This window comes from Pseudophryne corroboree, chromosome 1 (genome assembly GCF_028390025.1).
Source record: "Pseudophryne corroboree isolate aPseCor3 chromosome 1, aPseCor3.hap2, whole genome shotgun sequence".
NCBI classification, from domain to species: domain Eukaryota; kingdom Metazoa; phylum Chordata; class Amphibia; order Anura; family Myobatrachidae; genus Pseudophryne; species Pseudophryne corroboree.
This window is the reverse complement of record NC_086444.1, coordinates 313,981,534-313,997,252: the sequence shown is the minus strand read 5'-3', so window position 1 is coordinate 313,997,252 and position 15,719 is coordinate 313,981,534. Positions and strand designations below refer to the sequence as shown.

Here is a 15,719-nt window from a genome sequence, read left to right as displayed (position 1 = left end):
TTATTTGGTCCTGAATTGGACAAATGAATTTCTCAGGCTACAGGGGGAAAGTCTGTTTTCCTGCCATTGCCCGCACCAGTTCCTAAATGGAAATACGCTGGACCAGTGTTCAAATCTTTTAGACCTCAGGCCTTTCAAGGACGTGCTAGAGGAACAACCATACAGAGTAGACGTGGTAGAGGACTTGGTTTTCAACAAACCACTAACCGTCATCAGGTCGTCTAATTGTAAAGCGCAACGGAATATGCTGTGCTGTATAAGAAACTGCTAATAAATAATAAAAAGGCCGCTGACAAGCCAGTGACATGACGGGCTTCCAGCCCATCTCGGATCTTCAGTTTTGGGAGCACGCCTTCAGATGTTTCTTTGGCGTGGTTTCAGACATCCACAGATGGCTGGATCCGCAATTTAGTGTTCAAAGGTTACAAAATAGAGTTTGATTGTCTACCACCAATGCGGTTTTTCAAGACAGGCCTACCTGTGTCAGGAGACAAAAAGGCGGTTCTGCAGACCGCGATTCGGTCTCTCGTAGATTCAGCAGTTTTGATTCAGGTACCAGTTCACCAACAAGGTCAAGGTTATTATTCCAATCTTTTTGTAGTACCGAAGCCGGATTGCTCGGTCAGACCGATATTGAACCTGAAGGGGCTCAATCAGTACGTCACTTACTACAGATTCAAGACGGAATCCCTGCGGTCAGTGATTGCAGGTTTAGAACCACAGGAATTAATGATTTTGCTGGATCTCAAGGATGCGTACTTACACATTCCAATTTGGCCACCGCATCAGGCGTACTTAAGGTTTGCAGTACAACAAAACCATTATCAATTTCAGGCACTACCGTTTGGCCTCTCATCAGCGTCACGGGTATTCACAAAGGTGATGTCTGTGATGATAGCTCATCTCAGATCCCTGGGAGTGATAATATTTCCGTACTTAGACGACCTCATCAAAGCTCCGTCTCCACAAATACTACTTCAACATGCCTTACTAACGTACAATGTACTAGTTCAGCACGGTTGGATTGACAACTTCAAGAAATCAAACCTGGTCCCGTCTCAAAGAATTCAATTCCTAGGAATGATTCTGGATACGGTAGATCAACGTATTTACCTGCCAGAACAGAAAGCACAAAGTATTGGCCATCTGGTACAGTTAGTGCTCAAACCATGGACAGTCTCGGTGCATTTATGCATTAGACTGTCAGGAATGATGGTGGCGTCTTTCGAAGAACTTCAGTTCGGAAGGTTTCACTCGCGTCCTTTTCAACTGGATCTTCTCGCACAGTGATCAGGCTCTCATCTACAAATTCATCAGATGGTGCGGTTGTCTCCACGGGCCAGAGTATCACTACTCTGGTTGCTCCACATACACAATCTCACCGCGGGAAAAAGGTTTGGAGTATGGAATTGGATAATTCTGACGATGGACGCAAGTCTCAGCGGTTGGGGAGCAGTGGTCCTATGGTCAGACCGAGAAAGATTACTGTCAATAAATGTCCTGGAACTCAGGGCAATTTACAACGCGCTGCGACAGGCAGTTCACATTCTCCAATCTCAGACTGTTCAAGTTCGGTCAGACAACGCAACAGCAGTCGCATACATCAACAAACAAGGAGGGACTCTAAGTCGCATGGCCATGTGAGAAGTTGCTTGAATCCTGAATTGGGCCGAGCATCACCAAGTGATATTGTCGGCAGTGTTCATTCCAGGAGTGGACAACTGGGAAGCCGATTATCTCAGCCGTCAGGATTTTCATCCAGGAGAATGGGCTTTAAATCCAGAGGTGTTCCAGCTGTTGGTCCAGTGGTGGGGTTACCCACAGGTGAATCTAATGGCATATAGCCAGAATAGTCAAACACCCCAGTATGTGTCCGGAACAAGAGATCCAAAGGCAGTGGATGCTTTGACAGTAGCGTGGGCGTACAGCCTCGTGTATCTATTTCCACCGTTTCCGCTGCTTCCTCAGTTGCTAAAGCGGATCATCAGAGAGTCCACAACTGTCATACTAGTATCACCTCATTGGCCTCCGAGAGTGTGGGACTCGGATCTCCGCGGTCTATTCGCAGACGATCCGTGGCCGCTTCCGCTGCGTCCAGACCTTTTGCAACAGGGTCCGTTTCTTTACCTCGATTTAGAGCGGCTTCGTTTGATGGGGTGGCTGTTAAAACTGCTCTCTTAAGACAAGAGGGCATTCCACAGACGGTTATACCAACCATGTTACGTGCTAGAAAGCCAGTTACAGCAGCTCATTATCACAGGATTTGGCGAGCTTATATAGGTTGGTGTGAAGCTCGGAAGTTTCCGACATCTTCTTTCATGTTATCCCGTCTTTTACTATTTTCACTGGCGGGGTTAGATGGAGGACTACGTTTAGCTACACTAAAGGTGCAGGTCTCTGCCTTGTCAATTTTCTTTCAAAGCCGTTTGGCCCTTTTGCCAACAGTTCACACTTTCCTGCAAGGTGTCCTTAGAGTTCAACCTCCATTTATACCACCTGCAGCACCATGGGACTTGAATCTAGTTTTAGATTTTTTTGTAGTCTTCAATTTTTGAAACCTTACAACAAGTGGATGTTAAGTTTCTAACTTGCAAAACAATGTTTCTTCTAGCCTTAGCTTCAGCAAGGCGTGTTTCAGAAATGGGCGCCTTGTCATCCAAGCCACCGTATCTGGTGTTGCATGATGACAGAGCGGAACTTCGGACGAATCCCGCTTTTCTACCGAAGGTAGTATCTTTCTTTAACATCAATCAACCAATCGTAGTTCTTGTTTTTCCAGCTACTTTGGATGTGGTACGCCCACTTTGCATTTATGTAGCCCGAACATCAACAATATGTAAAACGGATACATTGTTCTCTACGATGCAGTCAAGATAGGGTGGCCAGCTTCCAAACAGACCTTTGCTATATAGATTAAGCTGACCATTCGTCAAGCTTACTTTCATGCTAGTCTGCAACCGCCTGCATCCGTTTCAGCACATTTCACACGTTCTGTGGGAACATCATGGGCAGCAGGTCATGGAGCTTCTACAACGCAACTTTGCTGCGCAGCTTCATGGTCATCAGTGCACACGATGGTCATCAGTGCTACATGGTCATCAGTGCGCTTTTACAAGTTTGATACGTTTGCGGCATCGGCATCTAGCTTTGGCTGTCTAGTGTTACAGGTGCCAACCAGCTCTCCGCCCAAGGGGAAAAATTTGGTACGTCCCAAGAGAACTACAGTGACACCTAGTGGATGAAAAAGAAAATAGGATTTTGGTACTTACCAGATAAATCCTTTTCTTTGAATCCACAGGGGGCACTGGACGCCCACCCAGAGCAGTTTCACTTGGCTTGTGGTAAGTTTAGTAGATGTTATGGTAACGCATTCTCACCGACTTGTTGAAATGTTAAGGTGATTTTTATCTATTGTCGTGTCAACTTTCTATTTGTCTGTTATGTTATAATGTTATATGTAATTCTCCATTGTTCATCTCTTTCGCTCCTACTTGGCTCAGTAAAAAAAACACTGAGGTATCTTGGGAGTATGGAGGGGGGGGTGGAGGGTTACTAATTTAAATGTGCCTATCCCTGCTAACGCCCCATCCATATCCTAAGAGTACTCCAGTGCCCCCTGTAGCTTCAAAGAAAAGGATTTATCTGGTAAGTACCAAAATCCTATTTTCTGCCTTTAGAAAAGGTCCTGAAGCTTCAGGACAGGATAAGATGCTTCCTTTTTCGCCCCAGAGTGTCGATACACTCGGCGATGCAAGTACTTGGCCTTATAGTGTCTGTATTCTACATGTAGAGTACGCTCAATTTCATTCCCGCCCACTACAGAGGTTCAAAGAAACCTTTGCAAATCCTTTAATCCTTTCCAAATGGGATGGCTAACCTCATCGGATCAGATCTGAGATGATCACTTTAACTCTGAAGGTTTGTCTGTCACTGATCTGGTGGTTACTGGACCAGCGATTAAACAGGGGCTGTCCCTTCTGGATCCCCGACTGGGTCCTGCTGACAACGGACACCAGTCTGAGGGGATGGGGTGAGGTGTTGGAGCAACACTCATTTCACGGTCACTGGACCAAGGAGGAATCACTCTTCCCAATAAACATTCTGGAGTTGAGGGCTGTGTTCAATGAATTCTCTTACCCTGCCTCTGGTACAGAACAGGCCTGTTCAAGTATGGTCAGATGACACCACCACGTTGGCATACATAAACCATGAAGGCGGTACTCGAAGCCACATGGCAATGATGGAAGTGTCAAAAATCCTTTGTTGGGCGAAACGCCATCTGCCAGCCGTATCGGCAGTGTTCATTCTGGGTGCCCTAAACTGGAAAGCCAACTTCCTCAGTCGCCAGGACTTGCACGCCGGAGAGTGGAGTCTACATCCAGAAGTCTTTCATTTTCTAGTGGACAGATGGGGCCTACCGGACGTAGAACTGATGGCGTCTCGACAAAATCACAAGGTACCGGTCTTCGGATCAAGGGCCAGGGATCCTCAAGCAGCATTCGTGGATACACTGGCGGTTCCATGGAACTTTCGGCTGCCCTACGTGTTCCCTCCAGTGTCACGCCTGCCCAGGGTACTACGAAAGTTCAAACAAGAAGGAGGAATAATACTTCTAGTCGCTCCAACATGGCCTTGAAGGCATTGGTTCCCAGATCTGCAGGGTTTATCGACAGGGAGACCCCTTCTCCTTCCTTAGCGCCTGGACCTTCTGGTACAGGGCCCTTGTCTTTACCCAGACCTGGGCAGACTAGCTTTGACGGCATGGCTCTTGAAGCATCACTCCTGAGGGCCAAAGGATTTTCCGAGGTGGTTATCCAGACTATGTTGAAAGCCTGCAAACCGGCATCTGCCCGGATTTATTACAGGGTCTGGAATTCTTACTTCACCTGGTGTGCTGATAAGAAATATGATGCATATCGATTCAGAACGTCCAGAATCCTGGCTTTTCTGCAATCAGGCCTTGACCTAGGTCTTTGTCTGGCCACCCTCACGGTTCACATTTCTTCCTTGTCTGTATGGTTTCAGAGGAAAATTGCGTCTATTCCTGATGTTCATACTTTCACTCGGTGTTCTTCGGATTTAGCCTCCCTATGTTTCTCCGGTGGCTCCATGGAATCTGGCTGTTGTTCTAAATGCCCTGCAAGCATCTCCATTTGGACCTCTCGAGTCAGTGAACCTGAAATAGCCTGTTCTTGCTGGCTATTGCCTCTGCAAGAAGTGTGTCAGATCTAGGCGCTTTGTTCTGTCGTCCACCCTTTCTGATATTTTATCGTGACCGGGCAGTTCTAAGAACTTGACCGGGTTATTTACCTAAGGTGGTCTCTTCTTTTCACCATAACCAAGAGATTTTGGTTCCAGCCTTTATCTCTTCAGATTTGTCCTACAAAGAGCGGTCTTTTGGATGTGGTAAGGGCTCTCCAGAGGTCAGATACCCTTTTTGTCTTGTTTGGTTTCCACAAACGTGGCTGGCCTGCGAGTAAGCAAACCTTGGACAGATAGATTAGAAAGGTGATTGCACAAGCGTATGTGCAGGCTGGTCTCCCAGCTCCTGCTGCTATTAAAGCCCATTCTATTCGGTCTGTTGGACATTTTTGGGTGGCCCGCCGTGGCTTGTCTGCAGAACAATTGTGAAAGGCGGCTACATGGTCCTCAGTGAACACGTTTATTAGGTACTATGCCTTTGATACTTCCGCCTCCCAGGATGCTTTCTTTGGGCGCTGGGTTCTCACACGCGCTAAGACGCGTCCCCTCCCTTGAGTGACTGTTTTAGGACATCCCCGATGTTTTCCTGTGCAAACCAATGTATCCTGCTGCAGAAAAGGAGTATTATGGTAGACTTACCATGGTTTACACTGTTTCTGTAGGTACATTGGTTCCACAGGGCGCCCACCCTGACGCACCTAGCTTCTATTGGTTTGTATGGCATTATCCGCTGGTACCTTCTCCTGTCGTGAGAATGTGGTTCTATGTGACTAACATCTGCCTTCTCTCTTGCCTGCTCCTACATTTGACTGGTTAACAAAACTGAGCTCAAGTGCCTGGAGGCAGGGTTTATAGAGGAGGCCCCAATGCATCCTGGGACAGCCTAAAGCTTTAGCCTATTGGTGCCTCTGGATCAAGATCCACTCTACACCCCCGATGTTTTCCTGAGGAACCAATGTACCGCGCAGAAAGAGTGTTAACCATGGTAAGTCTACCATAACACTCCTTTTTAAAGTTAGGATGAGCAGTGCTGGATCCTGCGGTGTGTCCTCCGCTTCTCTCCATTCTCTGAAGCTCAGGAATCACAAGTGGGCGATTTCTGGTCATGACGGTTCGTCCACTGCAGTTAACAAGCACTATTTAACCAAGCTGATGCAGGATAAATGGGTAAATAATACAGCTCAAATGTCAGAATAGTTTAATTTATCCTGCAAATTCTGAGTATATTTGCTATTAGGAGACAGGATACATTTTTAACTGTTACATAATATTACATTATACAGTATTTGTGAACGTTGTATATGTGAACTGTTCTATAAAACCAATAGACATAAAATTCCAGTAGAAATTATTTTCTTTGCATATTTCCAGTTGTTAGCATAGTTTGTACTTACTGTTTTCTCTAACACTGTATAATGATTCCAAGTGAACAGTGCCATTACTGGTAATACATTGCTTAATTTTATAGCAAGCTGTATATTTTTGAATATAACATTTCTCATACATGTATGGCAGAACAATAAAGTGTTTTTTTTCTGGTTTGTCCAGGTGCCAGCCAATGAGAGAACATATACAGAGGTCGAACACCTCATTGGTCAGGGAATATTACACAGAGGGCAACATGTTCACGGCGCCCTCCCCATTACTTCTGGTGAACGGTGGAATCTTATTATATGGATGAGATCCTCATCCATACGCAACAAACTCTGTCCCATGTGCGACAACAAGCCCCAGCTCATTGAGACAATCGGAGAAGGAGACGGATTTACAGTGGTGAAAAGAGAAGACAGAGGAGATACTGTGGATGTTTGTACTTTAATCTAAATGGCATGTTACTGTATTGCTATATTAGGCTGGCTTCAAATATTCTCACTAATTTGTAACTTCTCAACTAAAGAAACGGGAGAAGTCGATTATTCGTATTGGTGTGATATACAGGCCACCAGGTCAGAAAGAGGAACTGGACAAGGACCTATTGCAGGACATAATTAAAATGGCATTAAAAGGAGAGGTAATAATCTTTGGAGACTTTAATCTTCCTGATGTAAACTGGGAGGTGTCTGTTGCTAGTTCCACTAGAAGTAGGGACTTCAAATTCACTGCTGGGGGCATACCTCCACCAATTGCTGAGGGAGCCCACTCGGAAAGACGCAATATTAGACTTAATACATACAAATGGAGACAGAATATCTGACATAAAAGTGGGTGAAAACTTGGGATCATCAAGCAGTATGGTTCAGTATAAAGACAGAGACTGACTCATCCCATACAAAAACAAAGGTGTTAGATTTCAGGAAGGCTGATTTTGTAGGGATTGGAAAATGTGTAAGTGATTCTTTGACAGAGTGGAGGAACTTGGAAGCAGTGCAGGAGAGGTGGGAAACATTAAAAAATGTGTATTAAAGGCAACAGACCTTTGTATCAAAAGTGTAAGGAAACGCACAAGGAAAAGGAAGCCAGTGTGGTTTGCGAAAGAAGTAGCAAGTATTGTGAAAACAAAAAAAATGGCTTTTAGGAAATATAAGCAGACACAAAATAATGAAGACAAAGAGATATACCTTTTTAGACAGAAGGAGGTAATCAGATTTGCAAAGGCACAAACTGCGGGTAAAGGAGGCAAAAGTTTTTTAAAGGTATATAAGCGAAAGGACAAAAACAAAAGGTGGAATAATAAAACTAAAGACAGGGAGTCATGTTGAGGGAGACAATGTAATAGCAGATCATCTTAATAATAATTTTTGCTCAGTATTCACTACTGAAAGAGGGGAAGGGGTCACAGTTAAGTTACAGGGATATTCAGGAAAACGAAGCAAGCACATTTACAGAGGAGAAGGTCCTAACAGAACACTCAAAGCTGAAAGTGGACAAATCTATGGGGCCAGATGGGATACATCCAAGGATACTAAAAGAGATTAAAGAGGTGCTGGTAGCACCATTAACAGAATTATTCAACCAGTCATTAGCTACAGGAGTAATTCCAGAGGACTGGAAAAGAGTGAATGTAGTCCCACTGCACAAAAGTGGAAGCAAGAAAGAGCCAAACAACTACAGACCAGTGAGTTTTAAGTCAGTAGTAAGGAAATTGATGGAAACACACTTAAAAGAAAGAGTTGTAGATTATCTCAAATCCAGCAATCTACAGGATCCCAAACAGGATGGATTCAATGGGGGGAGATAATGTCAAACCTTATTGACTTTTTTTGACTGTGTGACTAAAGTGATGGATAAAGGTGGAGCCGTGTATATAGCTTATCTAGACTTTAGTAAGGCTTTTGACACTGTTCCACATCGCAGACTGCTAAATAAACTCGAAAGCTTGGGATTGGATACTAAGATTGTTGAATGGATAAGATCTTGGTTGCAGGATAGAAAACAGAGAGCTGTAGTAAATGGAGTGCATTCACAGGAGGGAAATGTTACCAGTGGAGTACCCCAGGGATCTGTACTTGGACCAGTGCTTTGTAATATCTTTATTGGTGACACTGCAAATGGCATTAATGGGAAAGTATGCCTTTTTGCAGGTGGCACAAAGAAATGCAACAGGGTAGACACACCAGGAGGGGTAAAACAAATGATTGAGGATCTAGGTAGAGTAGAGGAATGGTCAAGAGTGTGACAATTACAGTTTAATGCCAAAAAATGCAAAATCATGCACTTGGGTCTACAAAATCCAAAGGCTAAATATAGTATTAATGGCACTATACTGGAAACTACTGAGAAGGAAAGGGATCTAGGAGTCACTATTTCAGGTGACTTAAAGGCAGGTAAGCAATGTAACAAAGCTATGAGGAAGGCTAGTCAGATGCTTTGCTGCATTGGGAGAGGAATCTGCAGCAGAAAGAAGTAATAATGCCACTGTATAGGTCATTGGTACGGCCTCATCTAGAATACTGTGTTCAATTCTGGAGGCCATATCTTCAAAAGGATATTAATACATTAGAGTCTGTACATAAAAAGAGCAAGTAAAATGGTGCATGGCCTACATCACAAAACATACCCAGAAAGATTAAAAAATCTCAATATGTATCGTTTAAAGCAGAGAAGGGAAAGGGGGGACATGATAGAAACTTTCAAATACAGTATATCAAGGGTTTTAACAAAGTCCAGGAAGGAAACATTCTCCAAATGAAGAGGAGCAATAGGACACTAGGACATGCACTGAGACTGGAGGGAGGTAGGTTCAGGGGAAATTTGAGGAAAAATTACTTCACAGAAAGAGTAATGGACAAGTGGAATCCTCCCATCAGTGGTGGTAGAGGCTAAGACAGTAGAGCAGTTTAAACATGTATGGGATAGACATAGGGATAGCCTTACAAAGAAATAAGGATCAAATAAGGTTTGAGATAAAACTGTTAAAAGAAGAAAAGAAAAAAGGGGGGGTAAACTAGATGGGCCAAGTGGTTCTTATCTGCCGTCTTATTCTATGTTTCTATGGGGACATGTACTAAGCACTGATAAAAGTGGAGAAGTGGGCCAGTGGAGAAATTTCCCATGGCATTGGCAACCAATCGGCTGCTCTGTACAATTGTATAGTATGCAAATTAGAAATGTTACGTCAATGCTGATTGGTTGCCATGAGCAACTTCTCCACTGGCTCACTTCTCCACTTTTATCACTGCTTAGTACATGTCCCCCCAAGTTTCTGATTGAAGCTATGAAGAATCTTATTCTTGTTTTCTTTGTATCGAAGATATATATCTCTCTGAACTATTTTCAGTCCCTTTAAGCTCATTAAACTTTATGCACTAAAGAAATAAACTGTATTTTTTGAGTTGGGTATGATATGTTGAAAGTCAGTGACGGCATGGGCATAATTTCAACATTCATTGTGTAGTCAGTGATGAAATGTTGGCATATCATCCCTGGTGGACCAGCGGTCACTTACCTGCTCCCGACGGCTGCAAAGGACAGTTACGTCTGGCTCAGACCTTCAATTCTACAGTATTTTGGTGAATATTTCCCTACTATACCTCCCTCTAGTGCCTAACCCTAACCTCCCCCTGGAGCCTAACCATAACCCTCCCCAGGACAGTGCTAATCAAATCAGTTGTAATAATATCTACAATTTAACAAAGAGTAAATTGAGGTTCTTAGCACAATATTTGGCCAAAAATGGGGGCCTACCTACCATGTTACGGTGACCACATCAGGTGGTTCCCTAACATCCCTAATACTGACATATTATTCAAATTTATCCAGGTCTTACCTATCATAGTCCCATGGTAACATGTAGATAGCAAATGCAAGGACCTATACTAATTAAAAACACCTAAGGGTAGGAGGGTGAGGTGCTGGTCCAGGTAGAAGGGTCTCACTTTCAAGTGTACATTCATACACAGGTAGGGGGGGTGTAGGACTGCACACTAATTTTAAACATAAGAGGTGCTACCTTGCTGGGACGTATCAGCATTAGCATATTTTCAGACAGCAGCTGCATCCACAGACGCAATTGCTGTACAAACTGAATCCATCTTTCAGTCAGGCCCTAGGTCACCCACAATCACTGAATAATTTACAGATGATTCTAGCAGAATAATTATGCCTTTTATAAAAGTAATATAAGGCTGAAACATAATCTGTTTATGAGTTTTCATTGATACTATCTCAATCTACCTTACAAACAACTAATGGAAAGCAATCTTTATTGCTCCCGGTGTTGAATAAATTGAACAAACATAATTCAGGTTGAGAAACCAGATTAAAGACATGAAGGGAGTGTGTAAGCCACATTAATATCATACTATCCTGGAGTTTGTGTGTCAAATGATGCACTAATTTGACAAATACAGTAAATGTATTAGAAGAGGAAACTATAGGCAAGCAATGCAAAGTTTATATCTGTTGTATATATTGTTAGGCTAGTACTAAAGCTGTATACCATTTATCTGCTGTGCTAAATAGGAACTTATATTATTTCACGTTAGATATATTGTGACAGTAATGTCTCTGTTCACTGAACCCATACTTAAAGGCAAATTGCAGGTGTTGTAAATTAGCCCAGCTTCTGCCTGACAACAGATTGAGGCAAAATCGGGACTGGACCCTTCAGCCCTGCTAAACCTGGGAAAGCCTGATGTTCCACATTAACTCCATGTGGAACTATGCTGTCCCTGCCACTATATATATATATATATATATATATATATATATATATATACCCCCATCAAAAAAATCAGAGGCGGCACTCAGAGACTTGGAAAACAGTGAAAAGCTGTATTAGTGAGGTCAACGTTTCGGGGACCACCCCCCCGTCTTCAGGACAAACACACAGTGACAATCGTGAACAATAAATACACACTTACCCCCCTCCTCTTCTGATTTCCCCGCCAGCGTCCGCCGCAGCCACGCCAGCCGCACTTCCTGTCCAGTGTACTGTGTATGACGTCTAGGACGGAAGTGACGTATCGTTGTTCCGTGGGCCGCGTAACCATGGCAACGCTGGAGGGGAGAGAGAAAAAGTGAACACTTAAACATCCCCTTAGTGTATTTCCAGTAAAAACGTGCTTTTCATGCATGATTAAAACTGTGGCAGATAACAGCTAGCTGCCTTCTTGTGTTAACTTGAATTGTAATATATATTAAAAAAAATACATTTAAAACTTACATTTGATAAAAAATAAATTTCCTCTACATATTGAGTGTTAACATTTACTACCTCCTATGACTAAACACCTAGTAATTAAGACCCATGCATCAAAAAATAATAATTAATCGATGACAGGATGGATGTTAGCTCATATATAATATTGTGCAAAACCCACATCTAAATTATCGTGTCATTGAACTATGATACATTTGACATTTTCGCTACTAATAGGATGTACTTTTTGGCCTTATCTTGCTCTCCTTTTGTGACTCCACTCTCCATTTGTGAATACCATTTCTGTGTATCCCATCTTGTATGTAATTGGGACCTTTTCACTAAGAGATAGCGTTCCCCTCAATTTAGTTTCCTACCTGTCTTCACAGGAAATTAATCAAACCCAGGCTATCGTTCAGACCCCCCGGTTTCGAGGTATTTAGCCTGTGGATCCACCTGGACTCCAGTCTCAGTAACTGTTGTCCACGGTTGCCCCCTCTAGGCAATATTGGCACGTGATCAATGATCCTGTGTTTAAATGTTGCCATGCCATGCCTGTTTTCCAGAAAATGCCTGGCCACTGGCTGATCCCCATTGCCTGTGGCCAGAGCATTGCGGATTGCCTGCCTGTGTTGTGCCATCCTTATCTTGAACTGGTACTCTGTTTTGCAGATATAGTAACGCCCACATGGGCATATGATGGCATAAACCACGAACTTGGTGCTACACGTCAGTGGCCACCTGGTCGGGAATTTCTTCCCTGTATATGGGTGGACAATATGGTCTCCAGGTGACATGTGGGAACACGTGGTGCATCCTGTGCACTTGTAGCATCCATTCTTACGTGTTAGAAAATTCTTTACCGGGGTTGGTTTTAATTTGGACATATCCGTTTTAACAACGATGTCCCTGATGTTTCTACCCCTCCTGTGGCTTGGCATCAATCTTTTATCCTGAAAGATCTTTAGATCTGGGTCAGAGGTAACCATGGGCCATAACTTTCGTGCCTTCTTTTTAATGTCCTCACTCTTGCTTGAGAACTCGTTAACCCACGGAATGACTTTAGTCATATCCTTCGCTGCCGCTGGTTGCAGTAACTCTTCTCTATTTTTGTCTGCGGCTTTTGCTTTAGCTGCCCGCAGTAACTTTCGGGGATAACCCCTTTGGAGAAATCTTTGCTCCATCTCATCTAATTGGGTTAACATCTCTTTTTTGTCACTATTAACTCTGCATACCCTTAGGAACTGGGAATAGGGGAGACCTTTGACCGTCGCCGGAGGATGGAAACTGTCATACCTCAACATAGTGTTGCGGCCTGTTGGTTTCTTGTACAGGCCAGTAACTATCTGTTTATCTTGGATTTTAATGTGGATATCCAAGAAACAGATCTCTGAGCTGCTGCTTGTTACGGTAAATTTTATAGGGCTAGTTGTAGCATTATGTGTCGACACCACATTGCTTAGTGTCTGCTCTGTGCCCTTCCAAAATAGCAATAGATCGTCTATGTATCGGTAGTAGATAAACAGACGATCCGCCATTTCTTTATCCGCGAAAAAAAGCTCTCTCTCCACCTCCCACATGTAGGAGTTTGCAAACGAGGGTGCCACCGATGAACCCATGGCACACCCCGTTCGCTGTCTGTAATAACCCCCATCAAAAATAAAGAAATTGTGGGTCAAAGTAAATTCCAACAAGGCAATGAAAAAAATCAACATCTGGTCCCTCATAATGTATATTACCCGTTATCAACTGCCTCACAGCCTGCAATCCCTGTGCATGGGGTATGCATGTGTAGAGGCTTGTGACGTCTAGTGTTGCTAGAATTACATCTGTTGGTACTTCTTTGATAGACAGGAATTTTCTAAGCAACATACTAGAATCTTTTAAGTGGGAGGACTGTGTTCTGGATACAGGGTTGCAGGTAAGTGTCCAAATACACAGCGACTGACTCGCACAGAGACCCCCGGACAGATATGATTGGTCTGCCCGGAGGCCTCTGTGCGTTCTTGTGTATCTTGGGGATTGTGTAAAATATTGGTGTTACTGGATGTTCTGGGCACAGCTTTCTACCAACTTCTGCTGTTATAACCCCCTCATCCTGCGCCTCCTGTATCAGTTTCACCAATTGCATTCTGTATTCTTGTGATGGATCAGAACTCAGTCTGCAATAAGTGTCCTGATCACTCAACAATCGATAACATTCTGCCTTATACTCTGCAACACCCTGTACTACTACGGCCCCTCCCTTGTCCGCGTTACGAATAACGATGTCTTTACGATTACCCAGTCTTTTCAGAGCAATGCGTTCCTCTTTTTGTAAATTGTGATATCTATGAGGACCTGCTTCTTTTCCTGCTGTTTCCAGCATCCTATGGAAAGTTTTTAAAGAGGGATTTTGGGAAATCGGATCAAAACGCGACTTGGGCCCCAGACTCTGAATCCTTGATGGTAGTGTTGTTTTGTCTTTACTAGGAGGAATCTTGCTGTAGTGTTCCTTGATCTTTAGGGTACGGTGTAATTTGAATGAATCAACCAACCATCCAAAGTCATTACCAAAGTTAGTGGGGACATACGACAACCCCTTGTTAAGGACCCTCACCTCTACGGGTATAAGGGGGGTCGAGGACAAATTGAAAATTAGCATGTCTTCCCCTTGGTGGCTTTGGTCTTGCCTTTGTCTTTGGTTTTGTCCTCCCCGTCGCGTTTGCCTCCTTTTCCTCCCCGAGCCGCCACTTCTGCCCGGGTCTTTACCCCTAAAGGGGTTCTCTCACTTGAAGATATGGCCGAGGATGTGTTGACTTCTTCTGAGTCACTGGCTGAGGTGTCGTATTGCCTACCTCTGCTTCTAAATCTCGGATTGCGGGTGGGTTTCCTCCTGATATTCTCCATTTTGGTATTGCCCAACCAGGTGTATACCCGGTGTTGGGCACAATCCATCTGTACTTTTCGGAGTTTCTCTTTCTTGAATTTCAAGAGGTTGTTTTTATATTGCTCCACCTGCTCATTAAGTTTTGTCATCCAAGTTTTGGATTGTTCCAGGGATAAGGCTGTGGCATGTTCCATCTCAAATTTGCATATGGTCTCTTTGGTTCGCTCCAGCTCCTTAGTGGATTCCTCCACCACTAGGAGTATCAAGTCCATGGAACATTTGTTTGGTACAGCGATCCATTTCTTGCAAAATTCCATACTGTACCTTCCAATAGTAGGAATATTGTGAACTCTGAAGCGCCTCGGTAACTGTTTTGTTCTGTAATAATCGGACAAGGTCCGGCTGTGGTACAGGTGATAAAGCCTATTCTTTACCTTATAACATTCACTATATATTTGTACCAGACTCAGTACGCAATTGGCGTACGAAGTACCGTAATGGTACGCTTATAGCGTAGCAGACGCTGTGCCCACGAGAACACGAGCGGCGCAGACGCTCACAGAATGACACTCAGTAAACCTTGCTAGCAACACACTGAAAGGATATGCTTATACTGTAAAACCTTAGTACTGTAATGATATAATGCTTATAGACCTTGATAATATAAAAGCTGTTTGAGCGATATGAGACGCTCAGAATACCCTTTGCAATATAATGGTAAACACACAATACCTAGTGAGGTTTCCAACACCTTTATGAGAGATACGTTCAAATGCAAAAAGTAAACAGTACAGCTTATACACTACAAAACTAACATTAATATCTAAACAGAGTAACTAGACATGAATATACAATAGTGGCACAATCGCAAACAATAACAGAGAGAGAGAGTAAATGGCTAACACAGAAGGAGAACAAGATGGTCACAGAGAAACTTACACACGTGGGAATGACTTCGCCGGCGCAACCTGAATTCAGTCCTCAGCTTATCAAGGAGAAAGCATTGCAGAGTCTCGTGTGACCAAACCTATTGCAAGCTATATTTATTCACTAGCTCAAGACATAATA

At 43.5% G+C, this 15,719-nt stretch overlaps 1 protein-coding gene across 2 annotated transcripts in view; it reads left to right on the top strand.

The window, feature by feature from the left end:
* Positions 1-9,960, top strand: part of OGFOD2 (2-oxoglutarate and iron dependent oxygenase domain containing 2) — a 155,204-nt gene extending 145,244 nt beyond the window's left edge. For both annotated transcript variants that reach the window (XM_063964554.1, XM_063964553.1), the window contains one exon: positions 6,751-9,960. In XM_063964554.1, coding sequence (XP_063820624.1) covers positions 6,751-7,026 — 276 coding nt within the window. In that variant the 3' untranslated portion in view covers positions 7,027-9,960. The remainder of the gene's footprint in view (positions 1-6,750) is intronic.
* The last annotated feature ends 5,759 nt before the right edge of the window (positions 9,961-15,719 follow it).